We start from the raw sequence: 25,515 nt of genomic DNA on the forward strand, positions 1-25,515 counted from the left end.
GCACGCAATCAGGTGATTCTCGCGCATGTGCCGTTTGCCGGCGTGTATTTGCTACCCCCTAGCGTAAAATTGATTTTTACCACCCTACCCCCTTCCAACGCACATATTATTTACGCTTCTACACATTACGCGCACTTTAAATAATTAAGTGTATGCTTATTAAAACTTTAATTTGATAATAGGCATTCGGGCAACATTTATTCTGGGAAGTTTACAAACAATTTAAGAAAAGTAATATAGTCAAATAAAATCGAATAATTAACTTCCTCTCCATTGCCGTTTACTGTCTCGATACCACTGTGGCACTTGCATGTATCTTAGACAGTTACAAGTGGGTCCCTATCAATTTTTGAGACAATAACCCTGGTTTCGTCTTTGAGAATCTTTTTCTCCAGGGTGCTGCGGAATTCATGAAGGAAACCGCGCTCGGAATCACTGTGATTGCACAGAATGACACTAATGCCTCTTTGAGTTGCATCCAGAATGTCATGATGCATCATTTCCCCGGTTAGGAACAAATCAGCTTCGACTCCATTTAAAATCGTACTGCCAGAGCCAGCGCAGAGTGCCATTGTGAACAGCAATGATTCTAAATAAAAATGTAATTTGTGATACGATTACTCTCAAAAATGGTCAGTGTGACAGTTACCTTCAGATTTCCTTCTGCCCAGAGCCAATCGTAGATGTTTAATGCCAATATGCTGTTTTATCATACCTACCGCCATCTTGATGGAAACTGGCTCACTCAACGTGACGTACCTACCAGGCCCAACATGTGGCATATTTGGTATTTGCTGCAGGATGGGCATTGATGTCTTCACAGGCAGACTTCTTGCAAGCCAGTCATTCACTCCGCCACTGACGGCGTCCCAAGACGTGTGCGGGGAGAACACTGCAATTCCATTTTTGATGCATTCAACTACGATCCGTTCTTTCCATGTTCTTTATAATTAATTTGATTAATTTAAGCTCCACTCGAATTGAAACGCTACTTTACCTCTTTGCAACCGATTTAAGACCTTGAAAGATGTTGGGATGATAAGAAATGATGAGTGATGCTTTAGCGCATTTAGCTTCCTCTACAATATCTTCGGTGAGGTCATTAGTTAGTAGGATGGTATCAATCGGCGCGTCGATGTTTGGGTCCACTAATAGACCAACATTGTCCCAACTACTGGCGTACGCCAGTGGTGCGAACTCTTGCAAACGCTGCATGATTACTCCCAAGGTTTTGCCCATACAACCGTGTTCAGCCATGTTTGATTTTGTGATTTGTGTTACTGGGATTTCGGAAAAATCTCGTTTCAAATGATGAGCCACCCGGCTCGAGGTGTTGGCAGACAAAAAGTGTTTTGACAATCGCCGAAAAAACATTAATATCTGAAAATAAAACGTAGTCAAAGCAAAGTCATGGATATTTCGATTTTTTTTTGTTCAATTGGGCATCCAACAAGTATAACAAACAAATATAACATTTATTTAGTCATTTTCAAGTGACCAATCATATATTTTCTTTACAAAACTCTTAGTCCACATATTTCCAAACTTTGATGTCTCCATCATCACTGCAACTAAGCAATACATGTCCTTCTGGGTGCCATGCAACACAATTAACATCCTCAGAATGTGCGCGTTCATTATCGGATACCAGACTGAATGTGGGAGCATTGGAATCACTTCCTTCATCTTCCTTGAAGATCCTAACTACATCATCTCCACAAGCAGTGGCAATCAGCCCAGTGACTTTACACCAATGAATGTCATAGATTGTTCTTGTATGGTATCCAGCTAGAGTACAAACACACTTCCAAGTGCTTTCATTGTCAGTGGTGGACACACCCTCAGGATTACCAGGTGCATACTCCTTCCAAATCTTCACAGTTTTGTCATCACTGGCGGACGCTATCCGGTCACCAGTTTTATCAAATGAGATTGACCACACTGTAGAATCATGGGATGCCAGTGTACCAATACAAATCCAATCATGGTCTGAAGGATCTTCCTTGAACATTTTTATGGTACAATCATAGGAAGCTGATGCCAGGATCTCTTTCTCTGGATGGAATATCACCTTGAATACAGAATAGTTATTATGCCATCTATTTCTTTCCTGCTAGGTGAGTACCTTTTTGACATCCTGTGTGTGTGCATTCAATACTGCACTGCATTCATACTCATCATCTTCTTCAACCTCCCAAACCCAAACAGATCTGTCCCTACTGCAAGTAGCAAGTAGATGACCACTCTTTGACCATGTTACACTTTTCACTTCATTCTCATGTCCCTCAAGTGTTGTGTTACATTCAAATTCACCTGATCTCTTGTCCCAAATTGATGTGGTTGCATCAAAACTGGCAGCTGCAATGAAGTTGCCACAAGGCGACCAGGCGATTTCACGAATTGTGCGTTTGTGTCCATCGGTGAGAACAACCTTGTTCACATAGCCGGCACCGTCTTTCTTCCACAATCTTATAGTTTTATCTTCTCCACAGGAAGCAAAAGCATTCTCTTTGGGGTGCCACGCCACATTCCACACTCTGCCAGTGTGTTTGGACAGTGTTTGAGCAAGTTCTAATTTACCCATTTTCACTGATATATAAAAAGTTGTAAAAATAAAAATGTTTGGATGCCCAATGAGTTTTTGGAAAGTTATGGAATAAAACTATAGCCTGAAGTAACAATTAGGTTAGAAGCGCACTTGGCGTACGTGACCTACCGCGAGTAACGCAGAAATACCTAGCATATATTGCTTACCTGATTGTTTAGTCTGGTTTCACTACAGGTCAAGTACTTGTAGTACTTGTAATAATATTAAATGACAATGCTGTTTAATAGTTCTATTAGTTTTAACTGCTGTGTGGGGTACAAACTGCACAAAACTTGATCAAAAAGTACATTGGATTGCCTATATTACAAGGTAAAACTTGCAGAAGTTCAGTGTTTTGAAAGTTAATTTGTTTATAAATTATTGCCATGCCCTTAAATTTAAATAAACATATATTGAAATTATTTTCATATATAAAAAGACAAAAAAATCACAACTAATTATAATAATTGCTTTGCGCCAATGGTGATTTTCTCAAATTATTGTAATTTTCTAATTAGTGTTTGCTTTCTCTGAGTTTCTGCATCATCTACTTCATCGGTTCATGTTCATGACTTTGAAACACGTACGAATTGCTAGCGCTGATTGGACACTCGTATGCACTGAGTAATAAAACTTGAAAGTACAGTTTAGTCATTTCACTTGAGATGTTCGCGATCGCGAGGAGTGGTAATGGTAAGTGCAATTTCAATTAGAATATTGATTGACGTCGACTGCAACTTATAACGTATCGCCAAGTAGCGGCACACATTGTACGATCGAACATTAATTGCAGGCACCAGCTGCTGCATTGATCTGTCGTTCCTAATTATTCGATTTGTATGACAACACGGCATGCATGCGACATATTTCGCAACGGCAATCTAACCAGCCGTATTTATTTCAATATAGTTGTGTTTATTTTGTTGTATTTTGATTTTTTATCTTTGTCTGCTAAATTTTGTACACTGGGTGTTGTGAGTAATGTTTGACTAGTTTGTTAGAATGTATTTAATTGCAAATTTGCAAAGCCTGCACTGGTGCAGTGATAGATTTTGAATTTTACTCATTCGGTGAATGAGCGAACCTCAGCGGATTCAACATCACGCGCCATCGCAACACCGTTTACCACAGCCAGACGGGCGGCGGTGGCTGATTGGCAAACTATCTTAAGTCATACACATACACTATATTTTAATCTAAGACAGGTCGCAACTAGTTTTTGTCTCGACACGGCTCAGGTGACTGACTCGGTTCCGTTCAGTTCGCTGCGTCGTTTAACTGTCGCCCAGTGTACTTCGCCTTCGTCTCTTAGCAGTCGGCAAAGTTTGACTCGCGTTCGCGACCGCGCGAAAGTTCACCTGACATCAGTCGCAAGACGTCGAAGATAGAAGCCGCAGCTGCATCGTTACATGGCTAACGTAAACGCATCCGCCGACAAAAAGTTGATGCGTCCGCGGGGACCGTGTGTGACCGGCGAAAACCACCAACGATTTATTCAACGAATTTCTTCCCAAAGGACTTACATCGGAAAACAACCGGCTGTAAATATACCAACAGTTCTGTGCGCGTACAGTTATAAATAGCAAACGATTTATTATCGCGCATATTTGCGCTCGATTTATTCGTAACGTTCCGTTTTACTGCAATTTACTACAATCAACCGGAGAAGCGATTGTTGTGTTGAACTGGTTTTTCGAGTGCAGTTGTATGGGGCTTGAGATTGCACACACCACCGAACGTTCGGCAGAGCGTCCAAGGACTTTTTTGTAAGTGCCTCAGCATATATTTATATTGACACATTGCGATACGATGAATTTTTATTTTTGTTGATTAGCACATTGCACACAAGTTTTGACTTGTTAAATCATGACCAAAGAAATTAATAATATGCGCGAAAACACGAATGATTCATCAATATTCATTCAGTATTGTAACATCTTTCAATATTACCCAACGCAACTTACACCTAACCTATCTTGAGGTCTATTCACATGATCTATATGTTGACAGATGTCTCTTATTAAACATGTGTTACTTAAGATTTGATTGCGTGTTCTCGTTATAAATGTAGTTGCTGCGTAACATTTTACTATGCTGACAAATATCGGCGAGTATTGAATCGAAATCACTTTCGACCGAAACGCTGAGTGGGTGTTAGGTGGTTCGCAGTGTGGTGTGTTTAGATAAATTGGCCCAAGGTCAGCTTTTATTTCAAGGGGCCACAGCACCGACAGCGGGGCAAGTCCTACGCACGAAACGACTTTGTGTGTCTCTTCTATCTGCGGTCTCATGCTGTCCACTTGTAACATTTTGTGCCTAGCACCGCAGGAATAATTGCGTTCGAAAAGGAAGGCGGCGAACGCAAACAGACAAGAATGAAAAGAATGCAAGACATACACGAGGCGTGTGTTTGTGTCCTGTCAACGTTAATATGTATTAATTATTATTTACAAGTTTCAACGCGTTTTCGGGCATGTTGTTTTTGGAGTTGGTCCTAATTGGGGCGGCGCGAGGAGCGTTTTAATTTGTAGCGCGAGTTTATGAGAAAAGATCGGGTTTCGTGGTATTTATATTTGCACGTAGTCATCTTGTCATTGTGAGTATAACGTTGTGCAATTTTATTAACATTCGAGGCATCATTGGGACCGACAACGTGGTTGGTGACGGGTTGTTGATCTTTGTGAGAAGGAATTTCGCAAAATAAATTCACACAATGCAATTGGATGATTCATTGAACTTCATCGCGTATCTTTTGGTTGTTTTTGGGAAATCTTCATATACGAGTATATAATTCTGCTGTGTGTGTGTGTATGTGACTCTTCCCAAACGGCTGGACCAATTTTGATAAAATTTGTTGTGTGTAGGTATTCTAGTGCATTCGGGAATGGTTTAGATTCAAAATTTGGTCCACGGATTGATTTTGGAATGTTTTACATTAAATCCGGCAGATAGCGCTGCGATCGGTGTGTCAAATATTATAAAATATTTTAGTTTAGTTTCAGTTGGTTCCGGTTTTTGGCGCTGCGATCGAATTCAGGAAAATTTTGTGTTACCGTTGTTTTAAAATAAATTTCGTGCTAATTTAAACATTAGATTAAGATATATTAAGTGTGTGAAAGGTTGTGTGAAAGTGAAGTATATAAAAATTATTCATTTTACAAATTTAGTGTGGAATGGGAGTAGTAAGTAAGTGTTTTACACGGTTTTCTAACAAATTTACTTTGATTAACAACCATCATAACCTACAAATTTATTTTGTGATTTCTTGAAAATGTATTGAAACAGCAAAGAATATTTGAAATTAATTGACGTATGATTCCTTGACCAATCTGCGTCTTAATTAATACTTTATTGTAAGTAATTAATTAATGTTGTGACATCCATCTCGCCATCGGGCTCTTATTGATGAAAGCATCAGTTACCTATAAAGACAATGTAATTATCAACAAAACTTAATTGAAGATTTTCTATAATAACATAAAATTTAAGATGAAAATAAGTAATAATTAATTATTTTGCAAGTCATTTCACAATAATCAACGAAGATAACATTTACATATAGTAATTCTTCGAAAGTTTAATTTGTTGCTTGTTTAAAACTTTTGCCGCGTCAGTTGTTTTATTATATATGCTCAAATGAATTTATTCATATAAATTGAACTTGCGAGGTTACGAAAAAATGTGCAAGTTAATTTTACTTGCTTGTTTTTGTTGTTGTTGTTTTTTTTTCAACATACAAGAGAAAGTAACCAGAAAAACTTTTCGGTATTGTCGACGACAAAAGTATCAAAGGTTAATGCGTCCTCTCGGTTCATATTGGCTATATTTGTACTTGTGTCTTGTCGGAACCTGACAATGGTTAATTGTTTGCCCGCAAGTTGACGAGATGAAAGGAACATCAACCGGTTTGTTTTGGCAACAGTTATTATTGTGTAAAGCGAGACAATTCCAACACTTTGGTACCAATTTGATTACACAACTTTCGGTGCTCATGATTTAATTAAATCCAAGATGTACAACTTCAAATCTCCGCTATTGTGTGAATTATTTATTTGAATTGTAAACAAGCGAAAGTAACTTAAAGTCAAATACATAAATATCCGTGCGTGTATTGTTTGCCGCAAATTTAGCGGTGTTTTTATTCTTCGTTTTACATCCTTACGAGGTAAGTTGATGGACTGAGAACGTGCTGAAATGCTTTTATACATTCTTTGTTTTGTACAAGACAGGCGGAACTGAAATAATCAACAAGAACAATGCATGTTTATGGATAAATCTTCTACAATGTTAATTTATATCAAATTGCACGCACATTGAATATAAAAACATTAGTAATAATTTTGAATGAGCGAAGAAAAAAACAACCAATTGTAAATCGAGCTATTTGTGTCCGGTGCGTTTTACTTCTATCTGTTGTAATACTTGCTGTGCCTTGGCGTAGGTAAGTGTCCAACTCGCTGTGTACTTAGACTCTCGTTACGGACATCATACATGTATACGCTGTAGTGGGTATTCAAGCTGCAAAAAGGTTTTCGAACTTGTGCAAGGTCGCACTCGCGCACATTGCGGAATTAGCTTATTGCGCTAATATTATAACTACAAATGGGTACTATATAACTAGCGCGCACGACATGCGTCGCGTAAAATGTATAAGAGATGTTTGTTACAGCCGATTATCAGCCTTCCGATAGATATAATGATGGGCAATTTTAATAATAATGAAGGAATCGCTTACAAAGAGTGAGAATTTCCCATCAACAACATCCACAACAGTGTATGCAACAAATAACATAACTTAACTGTAAGTGAATATGTCGTAAAGATAAGTTAGCGCAAAATGTACGCAGAAAATCTGAAAAAACAATTTTTAAATTTTTTAATTATATCAACCCTTATTTTATACGTATATCATAATATTCTTGTGTCACAAATCTACGATCAAGTTGTCTGGCATGTAATTACATCCGTGCTTGAATTTTTTTGCGCCTTGCGTGTTGTTAACGTTTCCTTCTTGTAAACGCCCGCGAGCTTAAGACAAATCTGTATTTGTATCCGTCGATGCATAAATTTCATCGCCGCGTGACGGCTTATTAATTAAGCATCCATTAATTTCGAAATTATCAATTGGCGGATCGTCGGCGGAGCAGTGTGCGCGCGCGCTTGCAGTAGAACAAACGACGCGCGGCGCGTTTTTAACACGTCGTTTGGCCGCGGAATGATTAAATCGTTTCGTCGAATATGGAAAGAGGCCGGACAGCTATGACCTTTTTAAATTCCATTAATGCTAACGCAATTATCCAGCCTATACGTTTCGCACCAGCCAGCCAGCTAGCTGCGATTACATCGGGCGTTCGTACGCGAGTTTTGTTAAGTACCGTGTTTCTACTTGTGTTCGCGAGGCCCATGGTTAGTGTCGTCGTGCACGTAAGTGCTCCGCATGTTCTCCGACCACATAAGAGGTATATGTGGCGATAGAGGCGATGCGATATGTCGATAAATAAATTCTTTCTGTTATAAATAAATTCGCGCGCGCGTACGCTATACCTGCGAATCGTGCGGCATCCAATCCAGGAGAATAATGAACACAAGAAGTTATTATACTTCCTGATGCTAAATGCTGCAACTACAACAGCAACTTGGTGCCGCTAAAGTATTACCAATATAAGTAGTGTGGGTGTGTCTGCATGCACATACCGGGAAGTGTGCTAAAACTTAAAACGGTGGCCATGCACAAGCAATTGTAAAGTATTTCAGAATCTCGACTATTCCACTTAGGACCAAAGTATTTATACTGATGCCAGACATTGTGTCCACAAATCGTGCGTTTAAATGTAGATTTCGTAAAGGTAAAACACACAGACACAGGACTCACAGTCGCAGAGGTTATGTGAGGTTAGGTTAAAGCATTTCACGTGTGCTTTGTTCAAATAAACAGATCTTGAGACCGTCTCAAGTGTAGAGTTTTCATTAAACTCAAACTCAAACAAAATACTGAAAAATAACCTGTGTTATCTGCTTTGTAACGATTGGTAGGTACCTGCCTACCTACCAATAAAGGTAGGAATAGTTTTTGTGTTCACATCATGATTCATCATGGTGCACACATAAGGTTGCTCCTCGTTTGCCTTATTTGGTCGAACAAAAAAGGGTCAGGTTCAAGGAGCAGGGATCATAGTCTTCTAGTATCATTGTACTAGTGATTTATAGAAATGCATAACTGCAGGTACCACACTTGCATGTAGCTGCACTTTTATCAACATTATCACCGCATGTAAGCACATAATTAACCTATGTTTAATAGTTTGACCTATGCGTATCTTCAACTATCATTCATTTAATTACGTGGTATTAAAGTGTGTAATATTTTATTTATTTGCTTTATAGACACGCGACACACCTAAACATGTAATAAATTCATCTTAAATGTCGAAATGCACGAGCACGTAACAAATCTAATTGCAGATATCGTGGACTTGTGAAATTATTTTACAATAAGTATGTAAATCCATATTTATCCGCACGGCGAGGTGAAACGGTGGCGCGGGTTTTGTCATTTTATTGACTAAACTCTATTTCGTAAACTTTTATTGAACATAAAATTATATTCGCTGATAAATAATTTAACTCTTTGTTTCGCAAAATGCTGGTTTACTGTCTATTACTCTATTGGATTATTAAAATTTTACTTTGTAACATATTCTGGTAGAGGTTATCAGGAAATCTGCCAATAAAAATTTATTATTGATGAAGTGACGAGTAACATACGCTTAAATTCTGTCCAAATATGTTTCTTATATTAGCAAAATGCATTAACGTGCCAATAAAACAATCAATAATCTGTGCTGTCATCAATTTTGACTCGGACATTTTATCATATGCAAATCCTTCGTGGGCAACAATTAGACGCTGATTCTTTGTTGTTTTTATTTTCGCGTGCATTAAAAAGTAATAAAATATGCGGAGGTTAGAGTAAGTGCATGCTACGCATAATACAATTTTAATTACACTTGCGCCGGTGGAACGAAAATGATACTCGGCGTTATTAATACATGACAAGTTAAACACTCGCCTGGCATAGCAGAACGTTGTTCCACCTTCGACTTGGGCGAATAAAAGGAAGACATCGAGAGTTTCGCCGAGCGGATGAAAAATGATTCATCAGATCTGCTGCGTCTTTTAATTATAACGTTTTGCCGTAAACAAAGTGCCCGGCCGTAAACATGGACTTGTCGACGATGCGTCGATGACGGAAACGCAGAGGGCGAATATGATAATGACGCAAATACGCGACGCATTTCAAGGGCGTTACCGGGTGATGTTTACTCTTAAGCCGGCTTAAACTTAAAACATTGCTTAAGAGAATAAGGGCATATGACGGACGTTCATTTTCGGCGCATTCCTGTCATGCTATTAATCATTTATTGTTTCAATTGATTAATTGATCAGTATACCACATTTAATTAGCACATCCATATAAGTAAATAATATGGGTGCATTAAATGGCATTTTTATGTCAGTACACAACCTACATAAGCAATTATTTTGAAAAAAAGTGCAAATTGAAAAAAAGTGGATGCGCCAGACTTGAGTCACCTTTTTAGCAGTAAAGTAACTTGGAAGGTACTTACTAGCCTAGGCTTACGACCAGAGTAAGTACTGGTACACACGTAGCGCGATGGTGCAACAAATTATAAGGTCATGGTCTCCTCCAGTGAGTGACCCTAAACTCTCCGAAGGAGCATGGGAGCCTCAGTGCGCGTATACTGCTTATACTTACACTGGGCTCGCTGCCTTGGTGACTCTCCGCTGGCCAGCGTCGGCGTGCGTGTCTGCTGGTGTCTGCAGACGGAAGGAAGGAAGGTGGGGTGGTCGCCTCGGAGAGCCGCATCCATCTCCGTGGGTTTATACGCTTCGCGCGCCGCGATCGCCATTGCATTAGACCGCGCGCAGACCTCGCGGACGCATTTCGCGCTCCTGCCCGAGACAAGCGACCAACCGCAACCGAATAGCGTACGTACAGGTTATCACCTCGGTTAATTGTACTTACGGATTCGAAGTCGACAAGCAAGTGATACGTTTGTTCAAAATTGGTCGCCTTCTAATACGATTTACTCGAAAAAAGTAAAAAAAAAGGATACATTTGGCTCTAATTTTGGTTTTCCTGATTTATTGGTGAGTTTTTTTGTGCTATTTCGTATAAAACAATCAAATTTACAGCTGATACTGCTGACTAGTTAGTTATAAATTTATAAATAATGATGATTAATGTTTACACCTGTATGCAAATTAATTACAACATTTTTAATGTATCGCATAATGATCGTTTGTTTCTTTTCTTTTGCATTGCAAGTTTTAGTACTTAGTATTAATCAGATTGACTGTGAATATTCCCATCACTTTATTTCACGCAATCTATAAATTAATTGCGGAAGCACTTAATTTAACATAAACGATGAGTTTAATATCTTAGCATTCATGTTCGAAATCAATAAAATATGTCGAAATCTAGATTTGTAGATTAACTTAGAACACATAAACATAATGAGCATAAAGGTGGCACATGGGAATTATACTTGGGCGCGATCGCAATGGTTCATTAATAACCGTAAATGTCGTTGATTGATGGTCATCATTTAGTTGCCCAGCCGGTGTTGACCTGATAAACTCGAAAAACATTAAATTGGGACTTAGTTTCAGATGTGAATCAGTTTATTGACTTAAGTAGTATAAAATAAGTATGCTCTCTATCACAGCATGACATAAATCAAGGTGTGAATTAGTAATTTGTATGTTTATTTAGTTCCGCGGCAGTAATCTCGCCTTGACTATGAAAAAAATATATTGAACATAATAACTTTAATATCTTACGTATAAAAATGTAGCAATAATCGTAATTGCAATCAGTCTAATTGCAGTTCAGAATTGGTTTACATAAACCACTAGGATTGTTTAATTATATTAGCTTTAATGGCAATATCTAAGATAGAAAGTGTGACATTTGTTTGTGGTTTAAATTTTATTGTAATTGTTAAGTGCCTACTCTACTTCACCAAGTTACTTTTCTTTTTCTTGTTTTTAAAACTCTCGGATTGCAATTTGTAATGCTTCAATTAATCCTGTTTGCTTTGTCTGTATCTATCCGAATGGTTAATTAGTATTATTTGTTCGCGAACCGCACGAAACGGAAAAAAGAACGGTGCATTGCAGAGTGATTGTGGCGGAGCCGTGATGACACACTGGAAGATATTCTCTTCTGTGCATCAGCCACAGTGCACGCAAATGAGATCATTGTACAGAGTACAAACATTCAAATTTAGACCGCGAACACGGCAACGGCAACTCTCACTCCGGCGAAAGTCGAGGTTGTGTGTGATATTTGTTTAACAAGGTTGCGATTACACTCTTCTGGCGTGGAAAATTAGGTCGTTTCGCGTGTACTTTATGTGTGCTCTTTATCGCATCGAGTGGTTTTTGTACTTTTTGCCTATTTCGTCAACTTGCGACAATATTTGAATAGATCGCGCACGACTGCGACTTTAAAGTGGAGTTTAATTAAATTGGCGACTTGTGTGGAACGGTTTTAATTGTGTTTATTGACTTTGCTATAAATATATTTGCGGATACCTTAGACTCTCGTTCCACCCAATTAATTTAAGTCATGTTAATCTCTGATATTCGCATTCAGTCTGTACCAATTTGCAACGCTCAATCAAATCAATTAAATTATGCAAATTAATCTTTTGCAATGCGTTCATGTGCATGATATCATGTTGCATTATATGCTGATACGATCATTCTTTTGACTTCCCGAAATTTCGGCTATTTTAATTGATTGTCAAGGATAATTAATTCGATGCATCAGGAAAAAAGTGTTACTAATTTGGTCAGTCTTCTTTTGATGGTGTGCCGGCAACAATCCACGCCTCCCGCTATTAAAATGTTTTTGAATATTTTACCAAAAAAGGTAGAACCGACGTCAATCAGAAAAAAATATTCAAATGATTTTGATTTCATGCCTAAAAATGAACAATAATCCGCGTTTGTAAATTTTGTTTATACAATTCGAGCACATTCAAGGACGCCATATTTGATGTGATAACTAACTTCCTTTATAATTTTTTCCGGCTTGCAAAAAATTAATGGCTCCTCTTCGATGGACGCACAACGAACGGTGAATTGCCGTTCAACATCAATAAAAGTCTTCGTATTTGGACATCAACTTTAACAAATTACATTGTTGCTATTGTTCCTTAAATGGAATTGATGTTTTTTACTGGTTCATTAATTACCAGCGTTGTAAATGTGTTTCAACATAGATTCATAAGAAAATTATAAACACTACAATATTATACTAATTTTAATTTTATTTTACTGCGACATTTTCATCGTTTTGGGACTTTGATTGTTGCATGTTGAAAAAGTGCCCTGACGCTTGTTGGCGTTGTTGCAACACGGACAAATTATGCATTATACAACACGGTGTGCAATACACGCTATGTACTGAAGAGAATTATCACATTACAGTTTGTAGCGGCAAATAAGGACATTGTTAGTGTTGAAAAGCCAAATTGCCATTTTTGGTACTTCTTTCAGCTGTTTTATAAGAAGTGTAATCATTTTTAAAAGAACCCGAATCATTTATTAAAATTCAGACTCGGTTTTACCAATTTATGTAAAACCAATGATTATTACCTCATCCATCGATTCGCCCGGAATTCGACGTAGCTATTGCAGTCACCGCGGTATAAACAACCAATGTGTCAATAGTCGTATGTTCCGCATAACATTCGCATTCGATGTAAAACCCACCAAGGCTTAAGTCCGTTTTTGGCTTAAGAAGGGCAACGAGATTAGTTTGTTTTTGTCTTCATTTAGTTATTTGTATTCTTAGATAAATAATTTATTGCAATACAATACAATGCGAGACAAGACAGCTTTTCATTTATTTCTTGAAATTCTGTTGTCTCTTGATACCGACTGCTAAAACCAGTTTCTTTTATACGTCAGCGCGCAAAGTAAATCCAAGAGACTTGAGAGTTATGTTTGAACATAGGACAATCCTGCAATTTTTTATTCATGCGTAATATAATCTTATCTTTTAGAATGGATAATAAAAGGGGTAAATATTGATGCGAGCTTATTAACATATGTGTAAAGAGACAGACTTTGTTCAGTTAACTACATATTGCAAAATACTACAAAACGTAAAATGATTAGATTTCATATTTGCGAGAAACGGAAAATTAGAGATTAACTCCTATTTAACTCTTTTCTGTTCAGGAACGGACGTAAATTGTACAAATTAACGTATTTATTTAAGTTGTACTATTTCCCATATTACCACAAAATACACCCCTGTTGTTACGCGTTGCGTTTAAGCAACATTTAAGCTTTAAAAATAGATGTAAGTCAATATAATTTATTATAATCCTGAATCTTTATAATCTTGTAAACATTCACCGCGTTACGCAGCAAAATATCTTAGATTAAGTTATTAACAATGCTTGTAAACAATACAGTGTCTCCAAGGAAGTTACTGTTTTCATTATTTAATAATAAACAAAGCGAACAGATATAAACAAAGCTGGCGGCGATATTTTTCCGTCAGTAATCAGCAATCACGTATTAATTAACATTTACATACAATGTCGACATTAAATAGAGCTTTACCTCTACTGAGGACATCAATAAGGTACTCATATATAAATTTATATTGCAATATGTGACTTGTATTACCTATCATTGAATTTAATTACTAATTATATAGATGCATTACTACTGCGCCGCGCAATACAATTCCAAATACCGTGTGTCCGAAAGAAACAGCTTTTTTCAAAACTTTGGCCCCAACCTGGTGGGACGATAATAGTGTTGTCAAATTACTTCGGTATATGACCCCGGTTCGTGTTGAATTATTAAAGGAGAATTTAATCAATGCTGGACTGGTGCATAGCGAGGAAGTAGATCCACAACGCCCGTTCGAAAATATTAAAGTTTTAGAAGTTGGTTGTGGTGGTACGGTGGTAATTCCCGGTAGGTTAAAGCAAACAGTCCTCAGAATTATATTTTAGGTGGATTTCTGGCTGAAGCAATCGCTAAACTCGGCGCACACGTAACAGGCATCGATGCCAATGACGATCTAATACGCGTTGCCAAAGAGCACATGTTAAAAGATGAAACACTCAAAAAGAATCTAACATATAAAACGGTCACAGTCGAAGAGTTTGCGTTGGAGAACGCGGAGCGCTTCGACGTTATCGTTTCGTCCGAAGTGATTGAGCACGTTCTGGATAAGGAGGTATTCGCAAGCAATGCGCTTAAGTGTCTGCGTCCGGGAGGCTCAGCGTTTTTCACCACCATGAATCGCACGCCGATTTCTGGCTTTTATTACATTTACTTGTGCGAAAATGTGATGAAGCTTATACCAAAGGGCGCCCACGAATACGCCAAGTTTATGCGTCCTAAAGAAATGGTCGATTTGTTTAGGAAATGTAAGAGGATTTGCGTGATTATCGTTTTTGCTTAAATTTTATTTTGTAGATAAATGCATCACCACGAACATTGAGGGATTCACGTTGAATCCAATCACTGGAAATTGGTTTAGGGTTGGCCATCCACATTTCAACTTTGCTCTGCATGCAATTAAACACACAACGGTTTAATAACAAACAAATCAATACTTTTGTGTGTTAAACTTTATATAACTGATTTTTACATTGTCCGTTGGTGCGGAATTATTAAAAACGTATGTAAAAACTGCATAAAAACGTATAATTTAGGGTAATTTTTAATTTTGAATTGATTTGTGTTTTTGTATGTTTATAAATATGTAACCATATCCTTGGTTATGACATATATGGGCTTTTTATTCTATCGTTTTTTTTGCTTTTCACGACAAAATTGCGCAATATCGTTACGGAATTTGATCGTTTTTGTGCCATTTCTCACAATCAGCAAGTCTTTATCTCATTTTATACTGTAAATCTACGCAATTATTGCATTTTTCAACTCTGAATGTTGTCAATAGGCATATTATCTTTTATGTCGGACATTAAGTGTGAACAAACAATATACATTCATTGATATTTATTGAACCTAGGAAGTTCCCCAAGCACTAACCGTTTTGATTTACTTGCGTACTCACTTAACCATAATGATTATAACGTAACCGCATCACGAGTGATTTCCATCGGCGCGATGGAAGACATCTTGCCTACGTGTGTTGCTGCAGTTGCTGTGGTACAATGCATGGAAGATTGCGAATTGCGAATATTTGCATGAGGCGCAAGCCGACAAGCCGCCATATGGCGAATGAGTTTTTTGCGGCGTGCATTATTTATGAAAATTGCTCCGACTCCACAAAGTAAATCCGAAACTCTTTGCAGTGCAGCGCGCCGCGTGCACTGCAGTGCATTTAGTCATTGCTGCATGAAAATCAAGCGAGAGCCCATATGGCAACAGTACAGTTATAACATTTTAACCATTTGACCAACTATTCGATCATGCGAACGCGCCGGCGATGCGCAATTTCGCGTGTGCTGTGTCTCGCCTTGTGCTTTTTGATTAATATTGGTATTATAGATGCGATGTACGATGTATGATGTACGTACAACGGGATTATTGCCGTTTTTAACGAGACGCAACCAATTTTCTAATGGTATTGCACTTACGGGTTCTAGATAAACGTTTTTGAATTGTTTTCTCAATTGCAACATCATTTATGTCGTGTGGCACATGTCTAATTAAAACTAAAAAAATAATTGTCAAGTTCATGTACAATGGTATTATTGCAAAACAAAACAAAAATACAGCACGTATAGCATAAAAAATCGTCTTGAATAATTCTTGCACCGGCAATTTATGCTCAACCATTTTCTGCAACGTGCAAATTGAATAAAATAAAGCGACCACAAAGCAATACCAGACCTTGAAATAGTTCCACATGCGCATACCTTTATTTAGTTTGCAAATTTACTGATTCAGCCGGGTGCGTTATGTAAGCTAACTAATGCACTATTGATTTAGTGATACGCAATATTATAGAAGGCGTTATTTGTTAACCGTAAGCATTTAATCTAGTTTAAATGTTTTTTTGCAGATTTTATCAATACGTTGTGATAATTTACAAGAAATCACGAGGTCAAACAGGTCAGTCGCGAGGGGGTCGCCACAGAGTGCAAATACGAAATTAACGAAAACGAAAAATCGACCAGAAAAGACAATGGATATTGTAACGGCAACGCCAAGCAGCGGATCGCCGTTTCACAATCACGACGTGCGCGAGTGGTCGCGTTTGGACAGCATCACCGGCGTCCTGGAGCGCGCCCGCTTGGAAACCGATCACTGGACCGCGAACACCGCCACGACATCGCACAAGTACAATAAGGTCAGTAAATTTACTAAATTCTTACATCTCTTCGTCGATGATGTCGTTCGTTAGTTATATGTGTGTTACTGCTAAAGTTAAACAACAGTTTTCGAGTGCGCAGTCGCCCGAAGCTGAATTATTCACAATTCACGCGCGCAGCTGAGCCATTTGCTTTATCGTATGTAACGAAGGAAATAATCATAAAATAATTGAAATTCTAATATAAATATCTACGATTTATTATTGTTAATTCCACAGTAATGATTTTTTGCCGTTTTCGGAGGCGTAACATTTGTTTTATGATATGCAAACAACAGTATAAGGTAATTAGTTAACAAAATAAAATAGTGTTCGAGCCAATCGTAAAATTACCAGTATTTCTACAAATAATGGACATATTGTTACGAAACCACGTATTTAAATGCTTTTTTGTTAGGAAATTTATTTGAAAATATTTTTCAGTCATTTTCCAAAGTATGCATTGTTTTCCCCGTAATAAATCGTTATAAATTACAAATTATATAAGGATGAATGGGGCATTCAATGAATACGTTCGATTAATATCGTTAAACTTTCTTCTCTTGCGCCGCTTCAATCGCAATTGATAGGGAATCTTTGGAAAAGACTGCCAATAACGTGCCTCTCATGCAATAGACAATTAAACATTAATTTCTGATAACGCCCACGTTCCGCGCATTACTTTTACTCTTTACGGCTTGTTATACTCTTCGATTTCATTGGTTATTACCTCTGGTACAAGGTATGTCGTTTATTTGATTGTTATCGATACTAATTAGACCTCGTTGCAAACATTATCATTACCTTTAATGAAATAGCGAAATAACAAGGAGCAATTGAGATGGCATCCGAAAATATCTTTAGGTATTTGCCTTGTATTAGAATTAACAGTGCAGAATTATAGGTTTTTTTAATTACTCATAAACTATTAGTGTTATTACTATATTACTTTTAAAATTAAGTTTTAGATTTAACTGCGCAAATATTTTGTTAACGAGATTATTACGTCAAAAGTTATTTAAAATTGAACGTTATAAAAATGTATCGAAATTCGTTATTCCTGGAATTTATTATTATAGAATGGTCATGCCTCGTGCGCAAAAACAAAAAGAATAAAATTGTTATTATAACACCCACAATGAATATGAAAGAATTGAATATGTACATAAATAATTTTTGCAAATAGTCGCAATTCTATAGCAGACATGTTTGTCATGTCAATATGATCACATAAAGTGTATATAATATACACAGACAAACACGAAACATTCAAAGTAAATATTAATATTAAACATTTCCTACGCGGCTTTTCAATTCCAACGAAATTGTTATAAAATTTTCTATGTGTATTTGCTTCGATACCTCAGCGCGATTTCCTGCCAAGAATATTGTATTGTAATAGAGTTGTTCGGCTGTCAAGCGTGTCCATTGTGTGCGACAGATAATTTTTTATTAAAATCACATAAATAACCAGACAAATTGCTTAAATATGAAAATTGAGACATTTGATTAATTTATTGCTGGTCTTTCAGATAAGCGTTTGTTCGATTCGATTAAGTTCTTAGCATAATATTACTATTAAAATTATGCTCAAGTCTCGTCCGGTGAATATTCAATTGAAAGCAGTCGATATCGATAGATATCACATCGATTATAAGCAATAAAGTGCGATATTAAATTTGTAGTAAATGTCAACCCACGGTTTAGTAAAATAAAATGAAAAATAACCAACATAAGTAACTGTTGAAGCAATAAAGTGAAAAATAAGTAAATAAATAACAACTTGTGAGCATGGGTGTAAGCGAAGGTGTAAGATCCGACCGTTTAAGTGTCATTTAGCGTTAATCCATAATGCGGAAGTGCAGCGCTGAGATCAGGGCACAACTTCGAGGCGATAGTTGCAGATACCGGATACTTTATGTTCGCGCCGTTATGCGATATAGATTAGTTTAGTAATTGTAGAAAGTTCCGCGGCATGCTGTTCTACGACGTCTCTCAGAACTGAGAACTAATTAATTTTAAAAATTAGTTTTACTCGTTTACTTCCTTCGCTGCACTGCGGTGAGGAAATTTATTACTTGTAGCAGTTGCATTAGTTCAAGCTTCAAACTACACTAACTGCTACGGAATGAAATATAGCCTGAAGTGAATCAAATGTGTCAACGACGATTTATTTCTTTAGGTAGGTAGGTTTTCTGAGGTCAAACAATTTCTAATTATTTTAGACTTGATGGTTATTTACTGTCACAATGGTCCATGTTTTGAGTGTCACATATAAATTAACAATTTTCAACTCATATTGCACATCCTATATATTTCCTTTTTTGACTAAAAGTAGCCTATGTTATTGTCTTAAGCCCATTCTATCCCAACACCAAAATTCATTCAAATCGCTTTTGTGTGTTTTGCGTGAAAACGTAACACAAATTTTCAGATTTGTTTTCTTGTCGAAAACAGTTTTCTCAGCAATGTCCTTGCAATTATAATTCCGTTTATAGTTGAAAAAGTAACAAATTTACTTTTAGATTATGAATAAAGTAATAAATGTGATAGCACGCGCGGATACTTAGCATAAATAGCATAACGCTTAGTAAACAAATCTCGTAATCTAAGCAAAACCGTTGTAAACCGCATAATGCATTTATTGCATTCGAGATGCGTTTCATTCACACAGATCGCATGTTATTCTTATTATATTCAAATAACCTCACTTTTTCTTTCTCATTACAATAAGATTAATGACGTCGCGGCATATAAATTAGCGGCTTACAAACAGATCATTTATGTGCACATTAAGTGCACGATATAAATCTTAATTCGATGTTGCTCTATGCGCACGCTGGATTCTCACCATTCATGCTCATTTCTTACTTTTTTAGTTCTCGTTCATTTATTTCCACTTGCAATTTTTACGCTTTCGTTGGTTTTTGTGGCTTGTGAACTTTTGCAATTGCTGTTAAATTTATGTAACATTTGTTTTTGATTGGCTTTCAAATTTGAATGATTCTAATATAATATCTGGGATATGTAATAATGAAATATGTGTTGAGAATGCGAAAAATCGGCTTCAACAATCTGTCGATTGGATGTCGGTTACGTATTTAAATTAACAATTAAGCACTGTTATAAAATGTAGTAAGAGTTAAGCAGTAGCGTTTTATTGTGTGCTGTGTGATTGTTGGCAAAAAGTTAGACTTTGCTTTTAAATTGCTTTTCATTGTGACAGCGCGCTTTTGGAATTTGGAGTCAGCCTTTTACGAAACCTGACCTTTATTTTCGTTTTACTTTCATTTGTAGATAATTATTGTTATAAAAATTATGATTTTATATATTTTTATGACAATTTATACCATTTAACCTTAAAAAATAATTCTCGGTGTATGCAACCGAAATTACTTTTATGATTTCTTTATTAAAATCACGTGGCAACATGGTAAATCATGAAATTATTCGTTTCTAATGGCCTAGCGACAGTTGTTAACACCGTCTGCACAGCGCTGTGAAGGAAATCACATCGAATCATTTGTTACGTTATGAAAAGCCTACGTAAATCGCTTAAATATACTTTAACGGAAGAAACTCGCGATGTGAGGAATTAAACAAACATTAAAATCTGTTTTTGTGCTGGCGCGTGAAAGCGTTGATGTCTCAACCGGCCCGCAGCTTCACACATTTAGACATATATGCGTATATCTGATTGATAGACATATAAGGCGCCATCAATAAACTTTTCCATGCAAATCACACGCATAGCAGGAAGAAATTTGTACGCACCGGTCATTAATTAGTAAATTTATTGAGTGTGTTGGCGTAAAGTTATCCTCAATTAGAAAATATTTCGTTTTATTTGTCAAAATTATAGTCACAATGACTGTAAAATCCTGCATCGCTAATTCCGCTGCTTGAATATGACAGGACATTATAGTGTGCTCGGAATGAGAGCAAATATCCGCCGGCGTTCTTGGTTTGATCTGGTTTGAGTAATGATTGGTACATTCGTTCGGTTTGGACAAACGATTTGCTTTGTTTGGAAAGACGAATGCTAATTTAATGTCTTCAATATTGTCACGATTGTTAACAAATGGCGTTGCACTGATTGAAATGATTGTGCAAGAAATAATTTTCTGCTTAGGATTAAATTACGAACTCTGAAAATTAATGCAAGCCCCTATATGTTGCAAAAAATATATATTTTGAACTCGTAGTCATTATTTTGATATTTTTATCGGGGCATTAACTTTTCCAAGCTCCTCATATGCATTCGAAGCAGTTTTAATTTTGTCATTTGTGAGGCTCGCGTTTAATTACGCGCTCGGAACGAATTTATCTGTGCCCATTTTGCGCTGGAAATTGTTGTCGCCATTGTTGGAAGCGCGGGGTTGCACCTTTGCATCTGGCTCTCTGATCTTAAAGACGTCCACTTTAGCAATCTAAACGAGCAGTGGTGCCGTGCCTTTTAATGCAAATACGTTTAATGTGCGTTGACTTCATTACTAAATGTTTGCGCAGCCCACATACTGTAAGTTCGTAAAGATTTAACCGTTTTATGCTCGCGAAGTGTTGCATTGTGCCTTTTTATCGTATTATTTTTACTCACACCCCTAAACGGAGACATTATTATAATTTATGTTGTTAATAAATGAATGAATCAGACACGTATTACTTATAAAATCAGGCTAAATTTTGTTTAGTTACGTTCATTAATAATGAAATAAAATAAGTCGTTGTTGTAGTTTCTGACACATTTTGACATAGATAATCTGGTGTTAAGTTACACAGTCAATTTTTTTTTTCATTTTAAACATTTAGGTTGGTCAAATTAATGTTACGTTGAATTTCGTATAAATATTTAATCCGAAGCAATAAAATTAGTTTTTAATGATTTGCTCCTTTATGTGTTTGGTACCGTTTAAATAACGCCGTCACGATCTAAATCTATTAAATAATTTAGCAATTAATATTTTAATATTTAACTGTGATGATTTTAATGTAATCGCCGAAAATTTTAAACCGTGAAACTGTTGTAATTGAAATATTACTTCATATTAAACCAATGACTCTAGTTTATTTCTTGATGAAGCAATTATTTAGCAGAAACAGGCTAGAAATTCTAAAGCAAACAAAAGGAAATGAAAAGGCAGGTCAATTCTTTAACATGCGTCGCATTTACATTCGAGCGATTCGAGCATTTACTTTAATGCGAGTAACATTGTATGTTACAGTTGGAGTGATTAATTTCAACATTGTGGTCGGTTATACAGTTATGACAAGGCGCATTTGTAACAATACGAAAATCAACGTTCACCCACAAGCCGCACAAAAGATATTGCTCGTTTTATGAACATGTCCCATTCGGTGCGGTGTCTTGTCTTTGCCGCTGTTATCTCTAATTCAGTAATTATTTACTACAGACCAAAAATCTGAGCATGCGCCGCCCGCCATTTGCTATTGATAAATAATAATCGTGCCATATGTTGCGCATGCAGTCGGATGCGGAGGCCGCGAGCATTGCTCGCGCAAAACGTTTCGAATGCCTGCCCACATCGTCAATTTAGAATATATCTTCATATTCAGAATGCCCACAATTCTGTATTAAAATGCCGCGGAATAATGTGTAATGGCGGGGCATATTCATAATCCCAACGTTTTAGTTCCGGTTGCGCGCTTGCACTGCTTCAGTATCGACGGATATTTTCGTTTTATACACGTTTCAACGTCGTCATCAAAGTTAATGTCTTGCGAAATCACCTTTAAATGTCTATCACTTATGTTTTACATAAAAATATCACTTTCTTTTTAATATAAGTGAAAAACTGTCTAATTTTATACCGATTATTTTACAGGCGGAAATATATTGGTGTTACGTGTATGAGGAACAATTTTACCATTTATCACGAAGTTATAGATAGAAGTTAACTGAAATGATTAATAGCGATATTTGCCTGATATCAACCGCTTTGTCCGCATTCACTTGGCTCCGTTTATATGAATCTAGTGAAATTTATTGCCAAATGCAATTTCCATTAGATTGATCTCGAGTCACTATACCTACTTCGAACTGCGGCAAATATTGACATGCTCTACTATTATGCGGCTTGAAATAGCAAAATATCACCGGTGATATATACCGACTTGCGCATTTATTACTTACCAATATTGTTAATATCGTTCATAAATTTTCTGGAATTGTCTGAAGTCTGAAGTCGGAATCGAGGCGGCATGAGCATTAATAATATCGACGCTGAAATGTTTGCTTTAACATATAAAGTGCAAACTTCAAACTTAACACGCGCCGATATGTCGGTTGTTTTATATCAGAGAATGGTTTGGCGAAAATTGGGACGCCTCAGGATTCGTAGAATATGAAGAGGAAAATATCGGCGTTTTGATTTGAACTATATCGCGTTAATCATGCACTATTACGTATAGGGTCAAGCGGTGAAGAACAACAGTAAGTAACCATTCAAGATATTATGGCTGTTATAAAGTGCACCATATTTGGGACTTGCCTTGCCTAAGAATTGCGAATAGGTGCGGTGTGTCTGTCAACACTTAATTTGAAACTGTTTCTACTGTTCAATTTCTTAACGCCGAAAGTTTTTCCAAGTCTCTACTAGAAATTATCATTCACTGAGTGTTACTTTGACAGTTATGAGGTTATGTTATGTACTTAACTTCTATTGCTCGCTAAATTTAACCTAAAATTCAATGGAATCAAACTAAATCAACAGGGCATGCACAAAAACATATTCTGTTGAATTTCAAGAGATATTTCAACATTTTCAACAATGGCTGAATATTTTTATTGTTGAAAGAAATTTATGGACTAGTGACATTCTTTATTCTTATTTCTTCGGCGTTTGCATTCTCCGCTGAGTTTTTACATTATTCACTCTGTTCGCTAACAAGTTACAAAAAATATATTTCTTTTAATATACGCGTACTCAAATATCAATCGCTAGTACAGGATGTTAAAATATTTTCAATAAATAGTCCTCTGAATTCACTTAAAAATTTTATATAAATTTTTCTTCTTCCTGTATGAACAATAACTGATGGGCATGTATTAATAACGTACATTTTTAAATATGTAAAACGTTAAAATCGATATGGCCATGTCGTGCAAATATAATAAATGCGAAATAAACGCTCGGTGTGTAGTCTTTTCTGTTCGTTTCTTCTTTTTTTTATGTTTTGAATTTCAGGATCAGTCTCGCGCATGCAGCATTGTAGCGATGCGATAGTTATTGTCTGCGTGCCGGGGCGCTCAGGAATGCACGACCGATTGGGACAAGTATCCAAAAAAGGGCATGCTCACCATTTAATGTTACTAACAAAAATACTAAGTGCCGTGCGGTGCGCATCAAGGACATGCATATGCATACACACACACGCTTGTATTATATCTGTTTGTGCGCCTAATATTTGCAACCCAATCGTTTATTGTTGAGATTCAAGTTTATTGCTATCCTCAGAAATTTGCAGGACAATTTAAAATATGTAAGTTGTGTCTATGTGTATGTTGCGCGACTATAATCCATTATCCTCGATCGATTTTCCAAGAATTTCCTAACAGAACAATGGCACGACGAGGCGCACCACGACATTTATTTAACAAGTGGTCGGTCAACTAAAGTAGGTACCTATTCTCTTTCCTAAAAGTCTCTAAAGCACAAAGGAGACACGAATCAAATTTTAAGCTTGAATGTTTAATTCTCTTCCGTTCTGGATTTAAAGGACAAAGAAAAGTAAACATATATAATTGTATTGCAGTAAGTAATGAATAATCATGAACTGTGAAAATGGTGGCTTTAATTTGAAAGCATGAACGAGCACTAAATTCATGCTGAACAGTTGAAATCATGCGGAAAAGTGAAATCTTCAATAATGGCTACTTTTTCGGCCTGGATTCTTGCTACCATGTTCTCTGCGCCAGATGCTGCGAACAAAGTGAACACAAAACACAAGAAAATGAAATATTTATCGAAGCATCAATTTATTTCATTATGAATGACTGATTTTATATTGTCAATGGAGTACGAATAGAATAGAATGAATTGTGTTTGCATGTTAATGTGTCATACGTTCACAAATATAAAGAATCTACAGTGTGTTTCAATGTATCATTATCTTTTTTCTTGTTGCACATTAATGTTAGATTAGGTTTCATTGTAATGGGCAATTACTGTATGAAACATCGGCAGGAAGAAGTCGTCGAAAGCGCAGCAAAGCGCGAAGGTTTAATAGTATATAACACGCTGTCTTTCGTCGCGATTTCAAGCACCTTGCGAATACCACATTGCAACAATCATCACCTCACAGCGACTGCACATAAACACATAGGAGCTTGGTGTTATTAAAGCAGTGAAACAGTTCGTAGCAAGACGCGAGAAGAACTAAGACGAATTTTCTTGGAAATTCGAACGAAGCGTGGTGATTAAATCGGTATAAAATCGTTATAAACTTTTTCTCTTACCACGACCACATCACACTAGTAGGACTACACTTATTCCTCCCCTCTAAGGGATAATTTATGATGCAT

At 36.7% G+C, this 25,515-nt stretch overlaps 3 protein-coding genes across 10 annotated transcripts in view; 2 read left to right on the forward strand and 1 right to left on the reverse strand.

Annotated features, from left to right (window-relative positions):
• Positions 1-153: 153 nt before the first annotated feature.
• Ciao1 (cytosolic iron-sulfur assembly component 1) lies at positions 154-3,218 on the reverse strand. Of its 3 annotated transcripts, XM_065299245.1 has the most exons (4): positions 2,755-2,918; positions 998-1,380; positions 650-942; positions 154-589 (listed from the first exon to the last, which is right to left on the reverse strand). In XM_065299245.1, exons 2-4 carry the CDS (start codon positions 1,372-1,374, stop codon positions 318-320), a joined length of 942 nt encoding a protein of 313 aa, XP_065155317.1. In that variant the 5' UTR covers positions 1,375-1,380; positions 2,755-2,918; the 3' UTR covers positions 154-317. The 3 variants fall into 3 exon arrangements, with proteins under 3 accessions (XP_065155317.1, XP_065155316.1, XP_065155314.1); XM_065299244.1 differs by lacking the exons at positions 154-589; positions 650-942; positions 998-1,380 and adding exons at positions 1,457-2,071; positions 2,126-2,589 and having other exon boundaries at positions 2,755-3,218; XM_065299242.1 differs by lacking the exons at positions 154-589; positions 650-942; positions 998-1,380 and adding exons at positions 1,457-2,071; positions 2,126-2,669 and having other exon boundaries at positions 2,755-3,215.
• Positions 3,219-3,793: 575 nt separating this feature from the next.
• LOC135789418 (general transcriptional corepressor trfA) overlaps positions 3,794-25,515 on the forward strand; it is a 28,410-nt gene continuing 6,688 nt past the window's right edge. For 5 of the 6 annotated variants that reach the window (XM_065299232.1, XM_065299234.1, XM_065299236.1 and 2 more), the window contains exons 1-2: positions 10,519-10,759; positions 16,686-16,973. In XM_065299232.1, the coding sequence (XP_065155304.1) occupies positions 16,809-16,973 (165 nt within the window). In that variant the 5' untranslated portion in view covers positions 10,519-10,759; positions 16,686-16,808. Of the gene's footprint in view, positions 4,354-10,518; positions 10,760-16,685; positions 16,974-25,515 lie in introns of those variants that run through there. The other variant, XM_065299233.1, reaches the window with a different exon arrangement.
• On the forward strand, positions 14,122-15,354 carry LOC135804023 (ubiquinone biosynthesis O-methyltransferase-like). The gene is made up of 4 exons (XM_065317780.1): positions 14,122-14,279; positions 14,355-14,602; positions 14,659-15,078; positions 15,128-15,354. The coding sequence occupies exons 1-4, from the start codon at positions 14,233-14,235 to the stop codon at positions 15,247-15,249; spliced, it is 837 nt and encodes a 278-aa protein (XP_065173852.1). The 5' UTR covers positions 14,122-14,232; the 3' UTR covers positions 15,250-15,354.

The sequence above is a fragment of the Atheta coriaria genome, unplaced genomic scaffold (assembly GCF_025399875.1).
Source record: "Atheta coriaria isolate IRGN ID8LTWV9N9 unplaced genomic scaffold, Caltech_Dcor_3.1 hic_scaffold_3_pilon, whole genome shotgun sequence".
Lineage (NCBI taxonomy): Eukaryota > Metazoa > Arthropoda > Insecta > Coleoptera > Staphylinidae > Dalotia > Dalotia coriaria.